General features: G+C 42.8%; 1 protein-coding gene across 1 annotated transcript in view; it reads left to right on the plus strand.

The window, feature by feature from the left end:
- The window catches only part of LOC145396521 (uncharacterized), an 81,829-nt gene extending 56,359 nt beyond the window's left edge, over positions 1-25,470 (plus strand). The window contains exons 12-21 of the mRNA XM_080269901.1: positions 5,708-5,769; positions 8,033-8,101; positions 8,880-8,907; positions 12,843-12,974; positions 14,736-14,797; positions 20,527-20,592; positions 22,395-22,419; positions 24,556-24,735; positions 25,093-25,166; positions 25,378-25,470. Coding sequence (XP_080126027.1) covers positions 5,708-5,769; positions 8,033-8,101; positions 8,880-8,907; positions 12,843-12,974; positions 14,736-14,797; positions 20,527-20,592; positions 22,395-22,419; positions 24,556-24,735; positions 25,093-25,166; positions 25,378-25,461 — 782 coding nt within the window. The 3' untranslated portion in view covers positions 25,462-25,470. The remainder of the gene's footprint in view (positions 1-5,707; positions 5,770-8,032; positions 8,102-8,879; positions 8,908-12,842; positions 12,975-14,735; positions 14,798-20,526; positions 20,593-22,394; positions 22,420-24,555; positions 24,736-25,092; positions 25,167-25,377) is intronic.
- Positions 25,471-26,719: the final 1,249 nt, after the last annotated feature.

Genomic DNA, 26,719 nt, shown 5'->3' on the forward strand with positions numbered 1-26,719 from the left:
GCATGAATATGATACTTTTTTCTTTTTTTGCAAACCTTGACTTAAAAAAAAAAAAAATGCGTCTCAAACGTGACCTTGGGACCTATTTGAGACCTGAAAGGGCTAATGAATGAGGGTGAGATTTGGAAGAGTCTGGTGTTGCTGTTTGCTGATGATACAGCATTGTTGAGTGAAGATGAATGGAAGTTGCAAGGTTTGGTGAATGAATTTGGGACAGTGTGTAGGAAGAGGAATCTGAAAGTTAATGTAAACAAGAGTAAAGTTATGGTGTTTGAGAGGAATGAAGTCACAGAATGTACAGTGAGGTTGGATGGTGAGGGTATGGAGAATGTGAGTGCATTCAAGTACCTGGGTAGTGTGGTGAGTATGGATGGAACGTTGGGGGATGAAGTGCGTGAAAGGGTACAGCAGGGAAGGAAGGTTGTTGGTTCACTGAAAGCAGTGATGAGAAATAGGGAGGTGAGTATAGAAGTTAAGAAGTCACTGCATGATAATATTGTGATCCCTACCCTGACTTTATGAAAGCGAGGCGTGGACGTTGCAAGAGGGGAACAAGTCAAGAGTGAGAGCAGTGGAAATGAGTTACTTGAGAGGAGCATGTGGAGTGACTTGGAGGGACAGGTTGACGAATGAAGAAGTGAAGGAGCATTATGGGGTGGATGTGGATGTGGTTGAGAAAATAAAGAGAAATACACTGAGGTGGTTTGGACATGTGGAGGGAATGGAGAATGAAAGACTGACTAAGAGGGTGTATGTAGGTGAGGTGGAGGGAGGGAGAGGGAGGGGTAGACCGAGGATGAGGCGGAGGGATGGAGTTGAGAGGTATATGAGGGAGGGGGGAGTGAGTTGGGGGGGAGGGTAGTCAAATGGTGGGCGACAGCGATTTGGAGGTGTTTTGTTTTTGGCCACCCTTTGCAGGATTAGGGCATCAGGCTATAGATAGATAGATAGATAGATTGACAATACTGTATTACTGTATGTGCTTCAAGAGCATTTTCACAACTACCAGAGCCTTAGAGGAGGTGGCCACAGACGTGCTGTAAGTACCCTGTACACTGCTAAGTACAGTAGGTACCCACAGTATGCGAGTTTATGGGCGGCATAGGACGTCGCGTACTGTAGTCGCGGCGCGCGACTCTGAGGTTGTCATTATTGTACCCTGGCAACCTACCATTCAAAATAGCTTCCCATTTCGTGTATAACATGAGACGAAAGCGATTCGTGTATAATATGTTCGTGTATAATATATTCGAGCATAATAATATGATTCGTGTATGATATGATACGAAATAGTTGTGAGTAAAAGATGGAAGAAGAGCATAAGACAGTATGGATCAGTTGGTTCAAGGATTGTGTGGGTAAAGTTGAAAGTTGGAATACAAATGTGGGCGATTGTGTGTGTGTATGCGCCAACGCAAGATCGTGCTAGAAGAGTGAGAGAAGAGTTCTGGACAAATGTAGAAGTGTGCATGGAAAAGTTTGGAAGGAATGAGAGAGTGTTTTTGATTGGTGATATGAATGGTAAAGTTGGGAATGCGAAGGTGGATGGAATAGTTGGTGAGTGGGGTGTGCCTGCTGAGATAGATGAGAATGGGAGTGAGTTAGTGGACATTTGTGCTGGGAGGGGGTTGGTGGTAGCCAATACCCTCTTCAGGCATAAAATGATCCACAGGTATACATGGCGAGTGATGAGAAGGGTGGGTGGTGAACTGAATGAAAGGAAGGCAATGATTGATTATGTGTGTGTGGATGAAAGGATGCGAAGATGTGTAATGGATGCAAGAGTTTATAGAGGTTGGGGGAGTGGACTTTCTGACCACTACTTGGTGGTGGCCAGAATCAAGGTCCAATTAGAATGGAGAAATAGAAGAAGGGAAAGACGAGAGGAAGGAGTAGTTGCAAGGAGAGTGGAAAGGTTACAAGAAAATGAGAAAAAGGCAGAGTATAAGAGAGAAGTGGAGGAACGATTGTGCAAATATGAATTGGAGCAGATGGGAGACGTGGAAGGTGCGTGTAAGATATTTACAGAAGAAATATGTGCAGCATGTGATGTGGTGTGTGGAAGGAAGAGAGGACGGAGGGGGGTGCAAGGAACAGTGTGGTGGACTGAAGAGGTGAAACAGGCTGTGGCACAAAAGAAGAAAGCATACAATGAATGGATGAGAAACAGGGGCGTGGAAGAAGTTGAGAGGCGGAAGAGAGAGTTATATGTAGAAAGAAAGAGAGAGGTGAAAAGATTAGTAAGAGAGAGTAAGAAGAGAGTGGATGAGGAATTTGGAAGGAATTTGAGTGTAAAGTGGAGGGACTGTAAGAAAATGTTCTGGAAAGAGATGAAAAGAGTAAGACAGGGTGGAAGTGAAGTTAGCAGGGGAGTGAAAGATAAAAATGGTAGATTACTAGTGGAGAAGGGAGAAAAAGTGAGCAGATGGAGAGAACACTTTAAGGAATTGTTGAACGTAGAGGATGGAAGTAATGCGAGTATAAGTGGCTGGGGGAATGGCTGGGAGAAGGAGGGAGGTGAGAAGACAGGAAGAAATCAGTAGGATAGAAGTTGTGGAAGCAATGAAGAAAGTTAAATCGGGGAAAGCCCCAGGAATTGATGGAGTGTGTGGTGAAATGCTGAAGCATGGGGGTGAGATAGTAGTAGAGTGGATGTGGAAGATGTGCAGATTAGCCTGGGAGGAAGGTAGAGTCCCGGAGGATTGGAAGTCAGGTATAATTATTCCCTTGTACAAAGGAAAAGGGGAAAAAGAAGTGTGTGGTAATCATAGGGGCATTTGTCTTCTTAGTATAGTAGGAAAAGTGTATGGTAGGATACTTATTGACAGAGTTAGAGAAAGAACAGAGAAATTAGTTGGAGAAGAACAGGGAGGCTTTAGGAAGGGAAGAGGTTGTGTAGATCAGATATTCATTCTTAGATCTTTAGTGGAAAAGTTTCTAGAGAAGGGAAAGAAGTTGTATGCGGCTTTCATGGATTTGGAGAAAGCATATGACAGGGTGGATAGACAAGGATTGTGGAAAGTGTTAAGAAAATATGGAGTAGATGGGAAGTTGTTGAATGCTGTGAAGAGTATGTACGATGGTGCGAAGGCTGCAGTGCGTGTGGATGGTGAACTAAGTGAATTTTTCTCTTTGAAAGTTGGTTTGAAACAGGGATGTGTCATGTCTCCATGGTTGTTCAATCTGTACATGGATGGGGTAATAAAAGAGGTACAAGGTAGGGTAGTGGATGTTGGAGTGGCCCTGGTGAGAGAGGATAGTGTTTGGAAACTCCCTGTACTGTTGTTTGCAGATGATACTGTGTTGTTGAGTGAAGACGAAGGGGAGCTGCAAGGCTTGGTGGATGAGTTTGGGAGAGTGTGTAAGAAACGGAATTTGAAGGTGAATGTAGGGAAGAGTAAAGTGATGGTCTTTGAGAGAGGTGAAGTCAGTGAATGTACAGCGAGGTTGGATGGTTAGGAATTGGAAAATGTGAGTACGTTTAAGTACTTGGGTAGTGTGATGAGTAAGGAAGGAGGTTTTGAGGGGGAAGTGCTTGAAAGGGTACAGCAGGGAAGAAAGGTTGCTGGTTCTTTGAAAGCAGTGATAAGAAACAGGGAAGTGAGCATAGAAGTGAAAAAGTTACTACATGACAGTATTGTGATACCAACTCTAACGTACGGAAGTGAAGCTTGGACGTTGTTGGAATGACACAAGTCAAGAGTGAGAGCAGTGGAAATGAGTTATTTAAGAGGAGCCTGTGGAGTCACATGGAGAGATAGGCTGACGAATGAGGATATAAAGGAACGTTGTGGTGTTGATATGGATGTGATAGGGAGCGTTATGAGGAACACACTGAGGTGGTTTGGCCATGTGGAGAGGATGGAGGGTGAGAGACTGACGAAGAGAGTGTATGTGAGTGAGGTGGAGGGGGGGAAGAGGGAGGGGGAGGCCGAGGATGAGATGGAGGGATGGAGTGAAGAGGTATATGAGAGAGGGGGGTGTGAGTTGGGAGCAGGGTAGTGAAATGGCGGGGGACAGGGCGACTTGGAGGCGATTTGTTTGTGGCCACCCCAAACGGGATTGAGGCGTCTGGCAATAGATAGATAGATAGATAGATAGAGATAATAATATGATTCGTGTATGATATGATACGAAATCGGACTCACTTTTGAATGATAGGTTGCCAGGGTACGATAATGACAACCTCAGAGTCGTGCACCGCAACTGTAGGAATTCGCATACTGTGAATACATAAACTTATGGGAAAAATTACATATGGGTGGCACCCACCTTCATGGGCAGCCCTTGAGATGCCCTTCAGGCTTAAGTATTGTACTGTACAGGGAAACTATCGAAGACATATTACTTAAGATAAAGTAAACCAACAAGATTATGGCTTTACTAGGAAAATCAACAAGGATATGGCTTACCTAACCCAACAAGAATATGGCTGCTCACCTTAACCCAAGAAGACAATAGGCTTGTTGGAGGTAAGAGGAGGATCCGAGGCAGGATGAAGCACCGAGCGTGCATCTCTTTCATCACCCACCACACTACCTGACACACCACCTTCCTCACCACTTTCGTCACCAGCTCTTTCGACACTTTCACTACCTAATGCCCTCACTTCGTTCATAAGCCCTTCAAAGTCTATTTGTGACACCTCAGACATCGCATCATCCTCTTGATCCTCCTCAGGATATGGCTCTTCTGATGTTGTAGGGAATGATTCCTCACTTTCTTCAAGCTGAAGGAAATGGCTGATGAGTGTTTGCTTCCGTCTGTTTACCTCCTGGTTGTTCTTATCGGTGTAGTAGCGGAAGGTTCTGTGCAATGAAGATATCACCTTCTCCACTTGCAGCTGAGAGCGTTCGATGTCCTTGAATTCTTCCTTGAATTTATCAAGGGCACACAGTACCCTGCTGATCTCCATCATGGTCAAATCTTCACTATCCATCACTGGTGTTGCTGCCTTTTCTGCTGCTATCTCCTGCTCTGCGTTGGCCTCGTCCACTTGCTGCACAAAGTGGGCGAAGCGTGGGCAACCGTTATCGCTTCCGGGGGGGGGGGGGGGCAATGTCGCGTACTCGCGGTAACCCTGGAATTGGGCCACTCTTCGCTTCCTGTCTTGCTTACAGGGAGGTCAGTTCGCATGCTAATAAAAAATACACTAAAATTCTAAAAAAAGATAAGTCCTCGCGTACAAGGAGGATCGCTTACTCTGAATTCGTGTACTCCGGGTACCTACTGTATTTTCTATACTCACTTCTAATTCCTCATTCGCTGGTTCCTTTTCATTTATTTCATGCTTTATGTCCATTGTTGGTGTGAATAGGGTCTTAAATAGGTGTAAATAAGTGCTATGCATGTCCAGTAGGGAGTTATTTAGGTCTCTTTCAAAGTTAGGCAAGGTTAGGGTCATAAGTACCAGTCTAGTAGGCAGAGGCCCACTTTCCAGATGGGACCACTTTCTGGACTTGCCTTTGGCTCTGTTAAATCGGTTAGTGGAGGGATTACTGTACATCATCGCCATCTGTCTGTCTGTTAATTTGTCTGTGTATCTCTGTCTCTACAGAACTGTACAGTATCTGCTGCCTCATAAACCAGCATGGACAGATAACCTGGAATCCTATTATGAATAAATTCATCAAACACTTGCACAAGTAAAATAAAGAATATATTGTCAGCTCAGAGGAGTTTATGCATTATTGATGATGTGTTGCAGGTAAAACGTATGGCCGTGGGGTGATCACTGTTACCTATGGCAAGTTCGGTTACCGCTGTCAGGTAAGTTTACACCAACACGTGCATGTTTTTTGTCATTGTCATTTGTTTTATTGATTAATGGTTAGAGTTGGTAGGTGTTGGCAACCATCATTCACTCACTTGATGTAGTGCTGCCTACTTGTTCTTTCACATTTATCATTCTTTTTCTGTGTCTGTCCTCCTCTCTTCTCATTTCTCCCATCTTTCCCTGTCACTTTTTACTTTTTTTTTTTTTTTTTTTTTTTTTTTTTTTAATGCGAGGAAGAAGGAACCAAAGGCCATGAGCCCGCAGTAACAGTTCCCTCCAAGAGAAAAACAAAATACAATAGAGAGCCAAATTCAAGATCCGATCATTTTGAGATGCCTGGACACACTGCGTTTGAAAGACTGGAGATCATAGGCAGCAGGAAATACAGACAGAGGGAGACAGTTCCAGAGCTGACCTGTTGCATAAATGAAAGACTGGGAGTAACGGTTAACTCTTGCATTAGAGAGTTGGACAGAAAAGGGATGAGAGTTTGCTGCCAGACGGGTGCTACGCGCCCGTTGTAGAGGTGGTTAGAACTTTGAGAAGGTTTGGCCTTATGAAGAGGATGGAAATGAGAGACTAACTAGGGATGGGCATATGAGTGAAGTGTATGGGGGAAAGAGGAGAGTGAGACCGAGGATGAGTTGAAGGGTTAGGACGAAGAGATATATCAAAAAGGGGTGTTAGTTGGAGAGAGGGCATATTGATGGCAGAGTGCAGAGAATGAGGTATTTGGCAATAGACAGATATATAGATAGATAGAATGCTTCAGCAAGGGTTTATAATTGTTATAATGTCACAGTGTGAAGTCGGCTGATCATCTACCCTTAAATTTTCTGGATTATGGTTGCCTAGCCTCAGGCCCCTGCACCTAAATAAGGGTAAAATGGGATTTACACACCATTTACTTTTTTTTTTTTTTTAACTGTATTTTGCATTTTATTTTATAGACTTAACTCATTCCTGAAGGCCATTCGTTGTCCTGCATATGACACACTTTCACATATCACCACTTAGGCACTAATATGTATCACATTCAGGACATATACAACCCTCCTTTATCCAGTTTTGTTTTCACCTGTTATAACTGAGCCTCTCCTTCAGTTTGAGTACTAACTGTGATTGCATGAAGATAAGATATAATTATAGAGTTTGTTTGGTTACTTTTTTCTTATACTGCATATGAACAGACGTAGGAAAAACAGATTTAAAAAAAAAATGTACACCAGATTATAGGTTTCCTCCGTTCATAAAAAATATGCTACAGTTGGACTTGAACTGCGGTAGGTTGAAGCTTGGGGGGAAACTATTCTGGGAAAGTGAGTTCCAAAGAGGTGCAGTTTAGGGAATAAAAGAATTCCGATTGGCAGAAGTTCTGCAATATGTCAGTGTGACAGTCGAGTCATAACTGCTAATAGATGCCTTTGTAGCATGAGGGAAGGTATGGAGAGGTGGCATAATGGATGTAACTTTGAGCAGTTACCCTAAAAGTTTCTGTAAAATAATACAAGGGAGGCAACTTTCTGTCTTACTTATAGATAAGGCAGTTCATTTGCAATGGTTGGTTTTATTAATTATTCTCATGGCTTTGTTCTGAATTATGTCCGGTTATTTTAGTGCGTCTGGTGGTGTAGTGGGTAATTAAAGCACCCCGATCAGATTGAGCCCATGCGGGTTTATATCCAAGGGGTGGTTGGGGTTTATTACTCATGTAATGCCACTCGGAGATGAGTGAGGCTGGTCATTCTCATCTTAAATGCCAGGACCAACTTGCTTAGCCCCAGGCTCCTGTGCTCCTCATGGAGCAACACAGGAGTAGATGATGATGATGATAATGATGATGATATTTTAGTTCAATCTCTCCACATCCACTTCACAAGGGTGAGCGATATGTGAGCTGAGAGTGTATGACTTTGCTTGAACGTCGCGTGTAATTGTCATCTCCATCTGGAATGCTGAGTTGTAACAATAGATTAATATTAGAATATGATGTTAATCAAGAGGAAGTGCGATGGAATGGGCATAGAACCATAGCATTGTGTAACTGAGCTATGTGAATAAGCCAGAAGAGGATGAAAATCTAGGCTAAGTTATGTGAAAAGACCAATAGCTAATTCTACCCCCTGATCTGACCACAGCTGGCCATCGCATGAGCTGAATGAGATTAGGGATCTTTCTCAGATTAGAACAAATGTGCTCTAGTCAGTTTCATTTTTCACTCTCTTCATGATAGTAATGATAATTTTTTTTTTTCAGATTTGCAGTGTAACGATGAACTCAAACAAGATGCTGGACCCCCACACTAGTGGCACCAGACACATCACAGTGAGTGGCGTGGGCAAGATATTGTGGTTTTAAGTTGGGATGGTGTGGTGTGGGGTGGGGTGGATAGGGCAGGATGAGATGGTATATAAGTTGGGTTGGGATGTGATGAGATGGGTAGGGTTGCCATGGATTGGTCTGGGCTGGTTTTGGGTTTGCTGGGTGTGGTAAGGTTAGGTTAGAATTAGTTGGATTGGGTAACATTGAGTTATGTTAGGTATGACTGGATCAAACTGGATTAAGTTTGGTTGATAAGGCTAGGTTAGATTGGATTAGAGATGGTAGGCCTGTATGGGTCTGTGTTTTAGGGGGTGGTTGGGGTTATTTGCTCCCATAATGCTGCTCATGGATGTGTGAGTGGTTACCCTTGTCTTGAATGCTTGGACTAAGTAACCTGGCCCTGGGCCCTTAACTCTTGATTAAGATGAATAATTAATGTAGTTGAGAGAGGCGAGTGTAAGTTGGGGGGAGGGCAGGAAAATGGAAGGGGACATAGGGGCATGGAGGCAATTTGTTTGTGGCCAAAAAATATGTGGAGATACCTAGGACTGTGAAATAGTCAGGATTCTGGGGAAGTGAATGATGAGTTAATGGGTGTATGTGAGGCCCATTTTACTGGAAATACTGTTAATTCTCTCTCCATCATGTATTCAATTTCCTTGCTTTGTAGACCTTAACTTCACTTCTTCTTTAGGCGGGAAAGGGGGTTGTGATGATGATGATAATGAGGATGATGATGGTGGTGATAATGATATACTAATATTTCTTTTCTCTTTTTCAGCAAGTAAAAGAAATGGCAGCTTATGGCGGTAAGAGTTCTGACTTTGTATTTATTTACTGTCCTTTGTTCCCTTTAATTAGGTGTAAAATTGCCATATCTCCATCTTTGAATATTGAGCCATTAGTGCTAGGAAGTGAAGAGCTTTGTGGTGTGGATGTGGATGTGATAGAAAACCTAACTTAGGAGAAATACATTTAGGTGGTTTGATCATGTAGAGGATAGAGAGTGAGACACTAACTAGGAGAGTGTATGTTAGTGAGGTGGAGGGGGGGAAGAGGGAGCATGGGACCCAGGATGAGATGGAGCAGAGAGGTATATGAGAGAGGGGGTTGGTATGAGTTAGGGGGAGGGCAGCAAAATAGCAGGGAACAGGGCAACATGGAGGCAATTTGTGCTCACCCATAGTGGGATTAAGATGTCTGGCCACAGATAGATAGACAGAATGCTAGTTACAAGGTAGTACTGTGGAAAAGCTGTTTTGTCATAATGTTGTCATTGAGCCTTTGGAATTAAGCTTCAAAAGGACACAATCCCTGCATAGGTAAAAGTCGTGAACTGCAGACAGTAGAACCAATGGCTTTCCCTCCCCCCACAAGGAGAAGGAACCAAAGGCCAGGAGCCTGCAACATTGTTCCCTCCAAGGAAACACAAAAACAAAAAAATAAGAGAGCCACTTCAAGGTTCGTTCATTTCATTTCAAGATGCCTGGACACACTGTGTTTGAAAGACTGGAAATCGTAGGCATCAGGAAATACAGTCAGAGGGAGGCAGTTCCAGAGTTGAGCTGTTGCATATGAAGGACTGGGAGTAACAGTTAACTCTTGCATTAAAGAGTTGGACAGAAAAAGGATGAGAAGTTGCTGCTAGACGTGTGGTGTGTTATGCACCTGCCATAGTGGTGGAGGGATGCTAGCAGACAGTCCAGAGGAGCAGTGACCATTGAAGTAGAAATAGAAAAGAGAAAGATGCAACAGTGTGGCAAGCAGACAGAGGTTGAAGGGAGCCAGTAAGATGAAAAGCCTTTGACTATTTTGTTGAGAAGAGCCGTATGTGAGGAACCTCTCCACACTTGAGATGTACTCTACAGAGGGACGAATAAAATCCATGTTTAAAGTCAACAACTGTGATGGGGTAAAGAAGCCATGGAGTTGGCTTAGTACACCCAGTCTCTTGCAGTAGATTTTACAAGAGAGGTTATATGATCTTTCCAAGAAAAATCATGTGAAAATGAAACCCCAAGTATGTTTAAAGGTGATGCAGGATTGAGTTGGATATTATTAAAAATTAGGGGATATTCCTGCAGAAGATTTTGTTGGGTTGAAAGATGTAAAAACTGAATTTTTGATGTATTAAAAACAAGATTACAATTGTTTTACCCCAACCAGCGATATGAGTCAAGTCACACATTAGGTGTGCCATAGCCTCATCCCTCGTTTGCTGAAGTAACTGATGAGATGGATGCTGAGAGAAGTGAATGGAAAGGTGAAGGGTGGAGTCATCGCCATATGAGTGGATAGGGATAAATTACAGCATAGAAGGTCGTTGATGAATAAAAGGAAGAGAGTTGGAGATAGGACAGAGCCCTGAGGAAACCATTATTGATAGCTCTTGCAGAAGAACGCAACCAGAAGGGAAGCTAGAGATGAAGGTGCAGATAGAAGGATAGAAACCGTAAGAGGGCAGTCTGGGAGTTAAAGATTTATGTCAGACTCAGTCAAAAGCCTCTGAGATGTCAAGTGATATAGCAAGGCCTTCACTAAAATACTGTAAGGAGGATGACCAGGAGTCTGAAAGGATGGCAAGGTGATCGTCAGTGGAGCGTCCCTGGCAGAGCCCATTCTGACAGTGAAAGAGAAGGTTGCGATAGGAAAGGTGCTCTAAAATTTTGTTAAGAATAGACTCAAAAACTTTTGAAATACTGGAAGGTAAAGCAATTGGGCGATATTTAGAGGGTTGGGAATGGTCACCCTTCTTGAGGACAGGCTGAGTGAGAGCAAACTTCTAGCAGGAAGGGAAGGTACCTGTTGACAGACAAAGGCAAAAGAGTTTACCTAGATAGGATGTAAGCACAGAAGCACAGTTGTTGAGGACAGCAGTAGTATGTTCAGAAATTATCATTACCTTTATTATTTATTATTTTAACCTAATTTGTGAAACCTAAACAGAGGATGTGTGGATCAGTATTAACGGCAAGACAGATAGTGGAGAAGGCATGTGAGAAGGACTGTAAGGTGTTTATGGCATTTATGGATCTGGATAAAGGATATGACAATGTAGACAGAGAAGGATTGCGAAAGGTTTTGCTTATGTACTGTACGATGTAGCTGGTAAGCTGCTAGGTGTCCTCAAGAGTTTTTACGATGGTAGTGAGGCATGTGTAAGGGTAAATGGGCATCTAAGTGATTGGTTCACGATCAGTATGCGCGTGCGACAAGGTTGTGTGATGTCCTCATGATTGTTCAATGTATTTATGAATGGGGTGATTAGAGAAGTAAAAGCACGAGTAATGGAGAGAGGGATGGTGTTGGTAATGAATGGTGATGTATTGAATATCTCAAATATGTTTTATGCTGATGATGCAGTACTACTTGCAAATAGCCTACTGGACAAGAGCTTGGTAGACTAGTGCAGAGTTTTTGTAGATGTTTGTGAGTGCTGTGCCTTGAGAGTAAATGTAGAAAAGAGTAAAGTGATGGTTATTGTGAGAGAAGGTGACTCCCAGTGTAATGTTACAGTGAATGGAGAGAGACTGGAATTGATGAAAGAGTTCAAATACCTGGGTACAGTGACAGAAAAGAGAGGAAAATGTGCAAAAGAAATGGAGTGTAGAATGACACAAGGGAGAAAAAGTGGCTTGTGCTATGAAGGCCTTGATAAGAAACAGAGGCTTGAGTGTTGCAGCTGCACGAGGCTTACATGAAGGAGTGATAGTGTCAGCATTAGCATATAGATGTGAGACTGTTGTGTGGCATGAAAATGAAAAGTCAAGAGTAAGAGCAGTGAAGCAGGGAATACTGAGGAATGTATGTGGAGTACAGAGTGTGGATAGGATACAGAATAATGTGATATGTGAAAGATGCGGAGTGAGGAAGTCTTGACACCAGAATTGAAGAGAGTGTAATGAGATGGTATGGTCATGGGGATTGAATGTATAACATTAGAGTGGTGAAAAAGGTATATTTGAGCAAATCTGAAGGAGGGAGGAGGCGAGGATGGTGGAAGGATATGGTGGATGAGTGTGTGAGGAAGAGAGGTATGGAAGTTGGTGAGGCTAAGGAACTGACAAGAGACTGAGCTGGCTGGATGAATTTTGTGCGGAGAATCGCATAACCAAGGAGTTGGCACCCCTTTTTAACGTGACAGCGTTCAGAGTGACTCTATCAGATGGGTATATCTGAAGCTACAGAATGTGGTGAATTTTTTTTTTTTTTTGGCCTATATGTTGGAGCTAGGATTCTGTGGGTTTGAATGATGAGTGAATGGAAGTGTGGCCCATTGAATTGGGCATATTTAGGCTGTCTGGACATTGTCACTCCTCACCCTGCCCTAGGGTAGAAAAGGAGGTCTGGATGATGATGATGATAAACTGTAGCTGAATTGGGGTGATGATGATGATAGACTGTAGCTGAATTGGGGTGATGATGATGATAGACTGTAGCTGAATTGGGGTGATGATGATGATAGACTGTAGCTGAATTGGGGTGATGATGATGATAGACTGTAGCTGAATTGGGGTGATGATGATGATAGACTGTAGCTGAATTGGGGTGATGGTGGTGATCATGATGATTATGATCATGATGATGGATGATTATGATCATGATGATGGAGGAGGAAATATGTTTATGTAAAAAATGATGATGACAATATAGAATGTGGAGGAAGTATTTTTGATGATGATGATGATGGTCATAAAGAAAGAAGTATGTTTCATGGTGATGATGATGATTATTCTTGGCACAGGAGGTTTGCTTGGCATTGCATTGGCTCCAGAACCTGAGATGGAGCAAAGCGGACCGATGGAGGCAGCTCGGTCCATTGTGTGGGATGAGGAGCATGATGAAGAGTGGTTCAGGAAGGAGAACCAGCGCTTGGGTGAGTAGGGGGGGGGGAAGAGAGAGAGAAAGAGAGAGAGTGTGTGTGTGTTTACCTAGTTGTGATATACAGGAAATGAGCTACACTCGTGGGGTCTTGTCTCTGTTTCTCAATAAGTCAAATTTTACTTTGAACTCATTTTAAGTTTTTAGACTGCATGATCTCTTTGACCAAGCAATTCCACAGGTCTATGCATCTATATGGAAAACTACATTTCTTGATATTGTTCAGGCAACTTGGCTTTTTCAGTTTCCTTCCATGTCCTCATGTTACTCTCCCATCCCATACAAACAGATCTTCTCTGTCAATTTTTTCTACTCCCATCATGGCCCTGAACACTGCACTCATGCCACCCCTCTCTCTCCATTTTTCTGAGGTAGGCAGATCTAGCTTTTCTAGCCTTTCCGTGTATGACAGATCTGCCAGAGTAGGGACCATCTTGGTTGCTGTTCTTTGTATTCTCTCGATCTTGTTTATATCTTTCTTTTCATGTGGGGATCGCACTACTGCCGCATATTCCAACCTGGGGATGATCATGGCCACTATAAATTTTTTCATCATCTCTTCATCCATGTAATGAAATGCTACTCTTAGGTTAGTCAAGAGATTATACATCTCTTTAACTGTCTTGTTAAAGTGTCTTTCGGGTGACAAACTATCCCAGACCAGCACTCCCAAGTCCTTCTTTTCTCTTGCTTTTGTGATTGGTTCATTGCCCATCAGATAATTCAGTGATGGTCTGTTGGTACCTTTACCCATCTCCAATATTTTACATTTTTTTTGCTTTGAATTTCATTTCCCACATGCAGTTCTACTCATGAATCCTGTTCAGGTCCTCGTGTGTGTGTGTGTGTGTGTGTGTGTGTGTGTGTGTGCATATGATGGTGATAGTGATGATAGTAAGTAATGGGTGAGTCGTGATTCTGGGGGCTGGAGTGGTGAGTGAGTGGGTGTGTACCCCATTCCATTGTGCATGATATTGATTTGTTCTTCTTATCATGTTTTTCTTTCTTTTCCTTGTGGAAACTACCTCACCCATCCGTAGGGAGGAAAAAGAAGTTATGATGCTGATGATGACAGTGATTATGCTGATGACAGTGATGATGATGTTGATAGCAATGATGATGACAGTGATGATGGTGGTGATGACTGATGATGATGATGACAGTGATGATGGTGGTGATGACTGATGATGATGATGATGATGATGATAATGATGTTAATTACCCCTGAACAGTTCAGGGTTCATTGTGTCGAGGGTCATGTTCTTGTCAGGGTATGAGGCTTTGTATAACCTTTTCCTTGTGATTTTACTTCTGCATATTGAACAGTAATTTTCCCTTGTATGCTCTTTATGCAGCCAATGCTACATAAATTGCATAAAAAGAGCCAAAAGAGGTGAGGGGCATTTGGGATTCTTTGAGCTTGTTTGGTGTTTGAATGTGACCCATCCCATTGGGGAAACTCTGGTTAGTTTCTCATTCTATCAAGATTTTTATTGGCTCTCTGAACCTTGCCTCATCCCATCCTTGGGTGGGAAGAGAAGTGCCTCGTTCCATCCAAGGGTGGGAAAAGAAGTCCGGATGATAATGATGACGACGATGATGATGCTGACAATGATGATGATGATGATGATGATGTTGAATACAGAGGTGTAATATTCAACATAAATTAATAAGGAACAGGTGGAAAAATCCTCTTGAGCTGACAAGAATGCATATCCAATGCATACAAACTAAGCACATCTTTACTTTCTTGCAGATGAGCTGTATGGGCGCGGGGTGTTTAGAGTCAGGCCAGAAAAGTATGGCTACACCTGTGAGGTACGTCTTCATTATATCACCTGTTGTTGTTGTAGTTGTTGTAGTAGATGTAGTTGTTGTTGTAGATGAAGTTGTAGGTATTGTTGTAGTTGTTATAGATGTTGTTGTTGTGGCTGTGCTCCAGACTCATTGTGAACATGAATGTGGTGGACTGCATGCTGAAGTTGCCTATTTCATGCAATTCACCATTCCTATGTTATGGGACAGGGAAGGCATTGAGGAATGTTTGTTTAACTGGGTAGCTTGACTGTCCAGTTATATTGGTGCCGTTACATGAAGGGATCCCTCTTCAGCACCTGATGGTACAAATGGAATATGAAATACATGAGGGGGGGGGGAGTGTCAGTCAGGGGGAGGGCAGTGAAATGGCAGAGGACAGGGCAACATGGAGCCGATTTGTTTGTGGCCACCCCTTACGGGATTAAGGTATCTGACTATAGAGAGTGAAACAAAGATGAAAGGGAAATGTGAGTTTAAATTTGGAAGTGTAAATGAAAGATTGTCAAGTGTTTATAGAGGAAGGGCAAGAGAGGGTGTGGCCTTGCTAGTGAGCCTGGAAGTCCAGCAGTGTGTGACTGAATGGATGGAGGTGTCATCAACACTGATGTGGGTGAAAGCGAAATTTGAACGTGAGTTAATGTTGGTGAAAGCGAAATTTGAACGTGAGTTGATGTGGATGAAAGTGAAATTTGAACGTGAGTTGATGTGGGTGAAAGCGAAATTTGAATGTGAGTTGTGGGTATTTGTGAGTGCTTATGGGCCTGGTAGTGAGAGGGATGACGAAGAGAGGGAATATTTCTGGAATGATGTTAATGAATGTCTGCAGAGTTTGGGAGCGAATGTGAATGTGGTAATGATGGCAGAACTGAATGTTAGAGTGGGAAATGTAGCAGTTGAAGATGTAGTTGGTATGCATGGTTTGCCTGGGAGAAATGAAAATGGGGAACGAATGATAGGGAAGTGCATTGAGCGAGAGATGGTGATTGGAAATACCTTGTTTGAGAAGAAAGATATTTATAAATATACATGGGTGAGACAGGAGTGTGGAAAGGATGTTGATAGAGCATTGATGGACTATGTGGTTGTGTCCAGGAATGTAATAGGAAGATTGTTGGATGTGAGAGTTTCAAGAGGGGAGGGTGGAGGTAAGTCTGACCACTACCTGGTGGAGGGAAAGTTGAGGGTAGGTAAGAGATGGGTGAGAGCTAGGAGAGTTAGGTGTGGCAAGGAGGTTTTGAAAGTGAGTTGGATAAAAAAGAGAAAGTGATAAAGTATGAGGAGAAATTGAAAGATGAGTGGAATGCAGTTAAAGATCAGGAGAATGGCAGTGTGGAGGAGGAATGGCAGTTGTTTAAGAGTGCTGTGGTGGGGCATGCAGAAGAGGTGTTTAGTGTGAGACGAGTGGGCGGTGGTGTAAGAAGGGAAGTGAATGGTGGTGTGAGGAAGTAAGTATGGTTGTGGCTGAGAAGAGACGTGCATATGAAGTGTGCCTGCAGAGGAAGGATGATGTGTCATATGAGAGGTATAAGGAAAAGAGGAAAAGGGCGAGAAGGGCTGTGCGTGATGCTAAAGTGGCAGCAGATGAGAGGTGGACTAGGCTGTTGACTGAGAATTTTCAACAGAATAAGAAAATGATGTGGAAGGAGGTGAAAAGGATGTGAAAGGGAGAGTCTGGGAAGGAAGAGCGAGTAAAAGCAGAGAATGGAAGGATGTTAATTGAGATGAATGCAGTTAGGAAGAGATGGGCGGAGTATTTTGAAAGATTGTTAAATGGAGAGGAGGAAGGGAGACTGAGATTGTGGCAGATAGAAGGGTGCAAGGAATAAATGTGTTGGGAGAGCTGAATGATTCTTTGGTCACGATGGAAGAAGTGCAGGAGGCAGTAAAGGAGATGAAAGCAGGGAATGCTGCAGGTATGGATGGGTGTGCTGTGGAATGCCTGAAAGGTGGCGGAACAACTATTGTTAACTGGTTAGTAAGATTGTTGAATGTGTGCTTTGCGCAAGGTATGATGCCAGTTGAGTGGGCAGGTGCTTGTGTGGTCCCGTTGTATAAAGGTAAGGGTGATAAGTATGAATGTACTAGCTTTAGGGGTATAAGTCTGTTGAGTGTTGTAGGTAAGGTGTATGGTAGTGTGTTAATTAAGAGAGTCAGAGAGGGTACAGAGGGAGTGACTGGTGATGAGCAGTGTGGGTTAGGAGGGTGAGGGGATGCATGGATCAGGTGTTTGCTGTGAGATGTGTGAAAAATATTTAGCAAATGGTAAGGATGTGTTTTGGGCATTCATGGATTTAGGGAAAGCATATGATTGAATTGATAGGGAGGTTTTGTGAATCTTTTTAAGACTGTATGGACATGATGGTAAGTTACTAAAAGGAGTAAAAAGCTTTTTTGTAAATAGTAGAGCGTGTCTAAGAGTGGTAAATACTGTGAGTGATTGGTTTCCTGTGAGAGTGGGGCTGCAGCAGGGATGTGTGATGTCACCTTGGTTGTTTAATATTTATATGGATGGTGTTGTAAAAGAGGTGAATGCAAGTGTGTTAGGTGGAGGTCTGAGTCTTGTGAATGTTGATGGTAGAGAGTGGAATCTGAATCAGCTGCTGTTTGCGGATGATACTGCACCGGTGGCTGATTCAGAGGAGAGATTGAGACAGTTGGTAGAGAAGTTTGGAAGGGTGTTTGAAAGGAGGAAATTGAAAGTAGTGTAAATCAGAATAAGAGTAAAGTGATGTAAGTGTATGAGGTTGGCAGATGGCAAGAGGATGCATATAGTTTTGAATGGTGAGTTGCTTGAAGAGGCAGAGTCTTTTAAGTATTTAGGGTCACATGTTGCTGTGGATAGAAGAATAGATGCAGAAGTGAAGTTTAGATTGATTGAAGCAGGAAAGGTGCTAGGAGGAATGAAAAAAGTGTTTAAATGTCGTTTGCTTAGAATGGATGTAAAGAGAAGGCTGTATGAGGGTGTTGTGGTAACGACTGCGTTATATGAAGCTGAAACATGAAATGTGGGTGGAGCAAAGAGGAAAAGTTTGAATGTAAAGGAGATGAGGTGTCGGAGGAGTGTGTGTGGAGTGACACGTGAGGATTGAGTGAGAAATGAAGAAGTGTGAAGAACTGGAGTTGTTTGGGAGACAGCTGATTGAGTTGAGCAGAGGATGTTGCAATGGTTTAGGCATATGGAGAGAATTGATAATGAGTGATTGGTGAAAAGATAACTAGATCTGATTTGAGAGGTGTAAGGCTGAGAGGAAGACTAAAAGTTGGATGGATGGACAGTGTGAAGAGAGCGTTGGATGCGAGAGGGATGTCTGTTGAGCAGGAAGAGTGGCTGTGCGTAAATAGAGAAAAATAATGTGAATGAATAAATGATGACGCAGCCCTGAGGGGATATTCTCCCGCATTTTGTCTGTGCAGCATGTGATGTGGTGTGTGGGCTGAAGAGAAGACGGAGGGGGGTGCAAGGAACAGCGTGGTGGAATGAAGAGGTGAGACAGGCTGTGGCACAAAAGAAGGAAGCATGCAATGAATCGATGAGAAATAGGGGCATGGAAGAAGTTGAGAGGTGGAAGAGAGTGGTATATGTAGAAAGAGAGAGGTGAAAAGAATAGTAAGAGAGAGTAAGTAGAGAGTGGATGAGGAATTTGGAAGGAATTTGAGTTTAAAATGGAGGGACTGTAAGAAAATGTTCTGGAAAGAGGTGAAGAGAGTAAGACAGGGTGGAAGTGAAGTTAGCAGGGGAGTGAAAGATAAAAATGGTAGGTTACTAGTGGAGAAGGGAGAAAAAGTGAGCAGATGGAGAGAACACTTTAAGGAACTGTTGAACATAGAGGATGGAAGTAATGCAAGTATAAGTGGCTGGGGAATGGCTGGGAGGAGGAGGGAGGTGAGAAGACAGGAAGAAATCAGTAGGATAGAAGTTGTGGAAGCAATGAAAAAAGTTAAATTGGGGAAAGCCCCAGGAATTGATGGAGTGTGTGGTGAAATGCTGAAGCATGGGGGAGAGATAGTAGTAGAATGGATGTGGAAGATGTGCAGATTGGCCTGGGAGGAAGGTAGAGTCCCGGAGGATTGGAAGTTAGGTATAATTATTCCCTTGCACAAAGGAAAAGGGGAAAAAGAAGTGTATGGTAATCATAGGGGCATTTGTCTTCTTAGTATAAAAAGAAAAGTGTATGGTAGGATACATATTGACAGAGTTAGAGAAAGAACAGAGGAATTAGTTGGAGAAGAACAGGGAGGCTTTAGGAAGGAAAGAGGTTGTGTAGATCAGATATTCATTCTTAGATTTTTTGTGGAAAAGTTTCTAGAGAAGGGAAAGCAGTTGTATGCGGCCTTCATGGATTTGGAGAAAGCATATGACAGGGTGGATGGACAAGGATTGTGAAAAGTATTAAGAATATATTGAGTAGATGGGAAGTTGTTGAATGCTGTGAAGAGTATGTTTGATGGATGCTAAGGCTGCAGTGCGTGTGGATGGTGAACTGAGTGAATTTTTCTCTTTGAAGGTTGGATTGAAACAGGGATGTGTCATGTCTCCATGGTTGTTCAATCTGTACATGGATCGGGTAATAAAAGAGGTACAATGTAGGGTAGTGGATGTTGGAGTGGCCCTGGTGAGAGAGGGTAGTGTTTGGAAACTCCCTGTACTGTTGTTTGCAGATGATAGTGTGTTGTTGAGTGAAGACGAAGGGGAGCTACAAGGCTTGGTGCATGAGTTTGGGAGAGTGTGTAAGTAATGGAATCTAAAGGTGAATGTAGGGAAGAGTAAAGTGATGGTCTGTGAGAGAGGTGAAGTCAGTGAATGTACAGCGAGGTTGGATGGTGAGGAATTGGAAAATATGAGTACTAAATAATTTAAGTACTTGGGTAGTGCGATGAGTAAAGATGGAGGTTTGGAGGGTGAAGTGCTTGAAAGGTTGGAGCAGGGAAGAAAGGTTGCTGGTTCCTTGAAAGCAGTGATAAGAAACAGGGAAGTGAGCATGGAAGTGAAAGGGTCACTACATGACAGTGTTGTGATACCAACTTTAACGTATAGAAGTGAAGCTTGGACGTTGCTGGAAGGACACAAGTCAGGAGTGCGAGCAGTGGAAATGAGTTATTTAAGAGGAGCCTGTGGAGTCACATGGAGAGACAGACTGACAAATGAGGATATAAAGGAGCATTGTGGTGTGGATGTGGATGTGATAGGAAGTGTTAGGAGGAATACATTGAGGTGGTTTGGCCATGTGGAGAGGATGGAGGGTGAAAGACTGATGAAGAGAGTGTATGTGAGTGATGTGGAGGGGGGGAAGATGGAGGGGGAGGCTGAGGATGAGATGGAGGGATGGGGTGGAGAGGTATATGAGAGAGGGGGGGTGTGAGTTGGGAGCTGGGCAGTGAAATGGCGGGGGACAGGGCGAAGTGGAGGCGATTTGTTTATGGCCACCCTGACTGGGATTGAGGCGTCTGGCAATAGATAGATAGATAGATGTATATTTTGTTTTCCAAAGACCGGTTTTACGGACATAATATTGAAGAAAGTATGTTGGAATATGTGGGTGCAAATTTTCAGGTCAGTATATACTGTACCATAGTTTGTCCATAAATAGCTTGGATATTTTCCTTCTGAAGATGTGGTTTAAACAAAAATGCAGCTGGACGTGTATGACGCAGTGCTGTGGTGCACGTGGCAGCTAATGGGTTAAGAGTCACTTTCTATTTCAACATAGCTGTGTTTATTTTCTCTACAGCTTTGTTATGTGCTGATGAACTCGGGTCGGGTGTTGGATGAGCATTGCCGCGGTGCCAGACACAAGGTGAGTCAGTGGTGCAGCTATTGTTGCTCTACAGTATACCGGTACTCGGTCCACTTTCACTCATTGTAAGTTTGCCAGCCCTCCATCTTGAATGCTTAGTTGTAACAAGAGATTAACACTGAATATGATTCTCTTACTGAAATACATTTTATACCCTGTTCACTATAACTTGGTTTAAATTTGCCATCACTCCTTTAATGCTGAGTTGTAACATGAAAATAACACTGAAATATGATTCTCATATTTATTAAACTGTCCAGTTTAACTTGGCTTAAAGTTGCCATTTCTCCATTTTCAGTTCTCATTTGTAACAAGAGTGAGAGACTGACTAGGAGACTGTATGTGAGTGAGGGGGAGAGGGAGGGAGGAGACCGAGGTTGAGATGGAGGGATAGAGTAGAGAAGTATGTGAGAGAGGGGGGTGTAAGTTTGGGAGGGCAGTGAAATGGCAGGGGAAAGGACAACTTGGAGATGATTTGTTTGTGGCCACCTCTTAAGGGATTGAGATATAGGTAGAGACAAACCATCCTTGCTGACATGTGTTACTTAGTTGACTTAGATGAAGGGGATGTTGAACCCCCATTACTTTTGACAGTTATAATAATGAGCAACACCTCAAAAGTACTCTTGGATCTGCATATGTGTTGCCCCTTCAGCAGAGTCAGGTTTGAACAAACACAATACAGTGGCACACAGTACGTGAGTGGATGGGTGGTTGATGACCTTGCGCACTGCGATTTTATGTACTGTGAATACGTAATCTTATGGGAAAAGTAACATATGGGCAGGACCCCCTCAAACCTTGATATTTTTTTTAACCTTTGAGACATAATAGAGGGAAAATTTTAAAGACATGTACCACAGATATAGCTCAGATAACAAAAATATAGTCAGTCACCTTAAAAACAATAGATAACAGGCTTGATGCACTTGATTAACAGGGGTTCCAAGGTGCGGCAACACACTTAAAGTGTCCCTGTTGTACCAGCTGCCGCATCACCCACCGCACCAACACTTTCCTCCTCCTAACTAAACTCCTTTTGAGCACCTTCCTCATGAGCCTTTAACTCAGTCACTTCAGCCAAAAACCCCTCGAAGTTCACTGTTGACACAGCTGACATTGCATCCTCTTCTTCCTCTGCATTAACTGGATCAGACAGTGGAGCTGGTTCCTCACTTTCATTAGGCCACTGTGTGTAACGTGTTATGAGTGTCTGCCTGCTCTTGTTACTTTCTTGCCTGTGCCTGTCTGTGTAGAAGTGGAAGGCTTTGTCGATATTAACGAGAATCTCCTCGGTTCTTTGCTGGCAGATTTCCAGTTCCTTCATTTCTTCTTTGATCTTATCCATTGCTGCAAGGATCTTGCTTGTCCTTGACATAGACAGTTCTGTGCCACTCTCCATCACACTAGGCTCCTCTACTTAACTCTGCTTGGCCTTGGGCTCAGCATCAGCCTTGTCTACCCAATGCAACACCTCCTGGGGAGGCTGTTCCTTGGTAGCAGTGGGCGCCTCTCGTATGTCCGCCAACATTACTTCCTTGAAACTTAGTACAGCTTGTGCTGCTGACATCACAATGGGCGCATCGTGTGTGTGTGTGTTGGGGGTTGTGTAGTTTGGGAAGATAGCAGTTTTGGGACACTCCTTCTGTCTCACATATTGTGGTTATGATTTTGGTCACTCATGTACTATGTGATTCGTGCACTGTGATCACGCGTACTGTGCGAGCCCACTGTATTTTGAATAACATTGGATTAAAGTATCATGCCCATATACTAATTTTGTTTCTCTTTTTTTGTTACAGCAAAAAATTGCCAAGTTTTTTGAAGGTAAGACAGTCCCCATCACCAACTATGAAAGTTTTTTTTTGTTTTTTTCCCTCTAAGGAAGAAGGAACCAAGGGCCAGAAACCCACAAGATTGTTCCTTCCAAGATAAAATAAAAGCAGTATAACAAAGAGTCTTAGGAGTGAAGTGTGGCTGTAAGTATGGTAATTAAAGCTGATTAACTCTCACCTGACAAAAATCTGTTGCCTCTCCCATTGGAACTATGAGTTATATAGAAAATGGGTATTGTTATATCATTTATAAAGGCCCCAACATGCTTGCATGCATCAGCCTTAGTCACCTAGTGGTGGCCCTCTACAGTGCTCAGTCTCTATTCTGTTCCTCATCTCTGTTGTCACACTGTGGCCTCATCCCAGGTCTCTTTTGGTCTGCCTCTCTAAAAACCCTACTACCGACATTCACACTTCTCACTTTCTGCACCCAGTTATCATCCTCCATACTCTCCACATACTCAGAGAAACTTCTGACTCTGAAGAAATATTACGGTTGTGATGTAAAGAAATATTATTATGCTATTCTGCCTTTTAACGATGGGTAGTTCATTGAAAAGAAAGCAAATTTGTCAGGTACGATTAAACTTACTTCAATATTGCCACATCTGGTCACGAGTAAATTCAGTCAACCCTCGCTATGTGCGGGTTTACCATCCATGGGTTTGCATATTTCCAGATTTTTGTGGGAAATTGTTTCAGAAATTCACAGGAAGATATTTTCTGCTTTCTCCACAGCATCAGCTGTTCCTAGTGGTTCATTAGTTGTTTTTTTTTTTGCTCGGCAAGAGCTCATCCTGCTGTGCAATACAGAATATTCATCATTCATTGTCCATCATGTACTGCACAGCAAACTCATGTCATCATCATTGCATGGGTGAGCACAGTTCACTGTACCCAGAAAGGCTTGTGTATCACCCTGTACGTATTTTCAGGAAGTATCAATGTGCCATAAAGTGCATTTACAGGTCTCGTAGTGGGTGCATAGGTAATGGGAATAGTTAAAACAGTGAAACCAGTTTTTTTTGTGGATTTTGCCCATTTGCAGGGGTGTCCGGCAAGCAGCCCCTGCAGATTTGACTGTAGATTCAGAGCACAAGCTGAGACTCGCACATTGGCACAGATCATATTACACATCTTGGATTTTGTCTCCTAGTGGCTTCCAGCAACATGTTGAGAAGTAATTAACAGGTTTTGGCACTGGTTTTGCTTCCAGATCATAGAAAACATCAGTGGTACTATAGTTACTTTTATTACAGGAAATCCTTAAGAGAAAGGATGACATCTTGAAGTAAATGATAGATTGAATGACAAGTTGAGAGAAAGGATGGGACTGGAATGCATTGTTATTGTAGTATTTAGGGGTAGATTGAGATGGTTTGGACATGTTGAGAGGATAGAGGATGACTGCTGGGTGCGGAAGTTGAGAAGTGTGAACGTCAGGGGTAGGGTTGTGAGAGGCAGACTGAAAAAGACATGGGATTAGGTCATAGAGTGTGACCTCAGGGGTAGGATTGTGAGAGGCAGACTGAAAAAGACATGGGATTAGGTCATAGAGTGTGACCTTAGGGATAAGAGACTGAAGAGGGAGGAAGCCAGAGATTGAGCAGCATTGAGAGCTGCCAATAAGTGACCAAGGCTGGCGCACGCAAGCATGTTGGAGCCTTTATAAGTGATGTGATACAAACAATACAAATTAGTAATGTTTACACCTGTGAGGTGGAGAAGGATTCCAGGGGCTTGACTGGAGAGTGAATGGGAGTGTGGCCAGTTCTGTTGGACGGACTCCTAGTTTCCATCAGGTTTTTGCAGGTTCTAAACCTTACCTCACTCCATCTGTATATGGGAAAAGGGGAATGTTAATGGTGATGATGATGTATTTTAGCATATTGACCACTGATGAAGTGGGGGCTTCTCCATAACCTTTAATTTGTGAGTAATTCATTTAGTCCATTATAACCATCTCCTTATTTATTCAGTGTTAGCTCTCTCTCTCTCTCTCTCTGTCTCCCCCCCCCCTACCCTACCCCCATCAGTAGGTATTAAAGAAGGTCTGGATGATGATGATGACTGTGATGATGACGATGATGGTGATTTTTTTTTTTTTTTTTTTTTTTTCCCCCCTCAGGTGGCCGGGGAGGCAGTGCTGGTGATGGTGGGTTGAAGAGAGGCGGAGGTGGAGAGGGTTCAGAGTGTAACAACCGCAACAAGAGGAGGAGGCGCGATAACAATACCCCAAATATGAATGAGTCACACTACCTGAAGGAGAGGGACCAGAAATGGCTTGAGATTATTCTGCGCAGACTGAGTTAGTTGATGTGGTTTTGTCAGAGAGAGAGAGAGAGAGAGAGTATTTAATTACAGAGAGAGAGAGATTGGTTAATTAATGAGAGTGAGTGATTTTGGTTAATTACAGAGAGAGAGAGAGAGATTGTTTGATTAGAGAGAGAGAGAGAGTGTTTGATTAAAAATTATGCAAAGTTAATTAGTTCACACTAGTATATTGTGGATGGTGGCAGTTGTGGTGTTATAGTGAGATTGAGACTGAAAGTGAGGCTGTGAAAGAAAAAAAGGTATGGGTGATGATGTTGATGACAGCATTGATGGTGGCAATAAGGGAAAGGGATGATAATGATGATGATGATGATTATATTGTGTGTTGCAGGCAAGGAGTATGGTGAAGGGATCATCACACTAACACCTTGTGCTCATAAGGGAAAGTATGCTTACTACTGTGAGGTGGGTATGTTAAATATTAGACCTTCTTTGCTTTAACTTGACCTAAAACTGGCATCTTTTCATCTTGAATGCTGAGTTGTACTAATCAGTTAACACTAGTCAAATTTACCCGCCAGTTTGACCACACTTGGCCATCAACTAAGCTGAATAGCGCTACAGATTTTTTTCAAGAAAAATCAAACTGACTCTTGTGTTTGTGTTGATGTTTCAGCTTTGTGCAACAAATTGTGTATCTAAGCAGCAGTTGGACACACACTGCAACAGCTTGAAGCATCTGAAGGTGGGTACTGTATAGTGAAAACAGTTTTTGTCCACCTATGTATGTATGTATCTGTATATCTATCTCAGAATCTGTCTAACCATCTATCTGTGTATATCTCCAGTTATATATATATCTGTCTGTCTGTCTCATAAACTGTCTATCCATCTCTCTATCTATCTGTTTATATCATCATCATTGTCATCATCATGCGGCCCTCCTTTTCTGCCCTAAGGCAGGGTGAGGGGTACCAGCGTCCAAACAGCCAAAGTTTGCACAGTTCAATGGGCCACTCATCCATTCACTCATCCTTCAAGCCCTCAAAATCGTGGCTCCATCAGATAGGCCAAAAAAAATTTCATGTTGTATTGTTTCACATATACCTGTCTGATTGAGCCAATCTGAACAATGTTATGTTAAAAAGGGGTGACATCCCTGGTTATTCACTTCTTCGCACAAAATTAATCCATCCAGCTCGGTCTTTTGTCAGTCCTTTAGCCTCACCAACTTCCATACTTCTCTTCCTCACACACTGATCCGCCATATCCCTCCACCTTCTTCTTGGCCTACCTTGCCTCATCCCTCCTTCAAATTCACTCATATATACATTTTTCACCACTCTCTTGTTATCCATTCACTCCACATGACCAAACCATCTTTTTACATTCTCTTCGATTCTGGTGTCTACAGACTTCCTCTCTCCGCATCTTTCACATATCACATTATTCCGTATCCTATCCACTCATCTGTACTCCACATACATTCCTCAGCAGTCCCATCTCCACTGCTCTTACTCTTGACTTTTCATGCTACACCATAGTCTCGCATCCATATGTTAAAGTTGTCACTAACTTTCCTTCATGTAAGCCTTGCGCAGCTGCAACACTCAAGCCTCTGTTTCTTATCAAGGCCTACATTGCACCAGCTACTTTTCTTCCTTGTGTCACTCTACTTTCCACTTCTTTTGCACATTTTCCTCCCTTTTCTATCACTGTACCCAGGTATTTGAACTCCTTCACCAATCCCAGTCTCTTTCCATTCACTGTAACATCACACTGGGAGTCATCTTCTCTCTCAGTAACCATCACTTTAATCTTTTGTACATTTACTCTCAAGGCACAATGCTCGCAGACATCTACAAAACTCTGCACTAGTCTACCAAGCTCTTGTCCGGTATTTGCAAGTAGTGCTGCATCATCAGCATGCAACAAATTTGAGATATCCGTCCGTCACCACTCATTACCAATGTCATCCCTCTCTCCATTACTCATGTTTTTACGTCTCTCATCACCTT

The sequence above is a fragment of the Coenobita brevimanus genome, chromosome 4 (assembly GCF_032717465.1).
Source record: "Coenobita brevimanus isolate Jiangsu-jjx chromosome 4, ASM3271746v2, whole genome shotgun sequence".
Classification (NCBI taxonomy): Eukaryota; Metazoa; Arthropoda; class Malacostraca; order Decapoda; family Coenobitidae; genus Coenobita; species Coenobita brevimanus.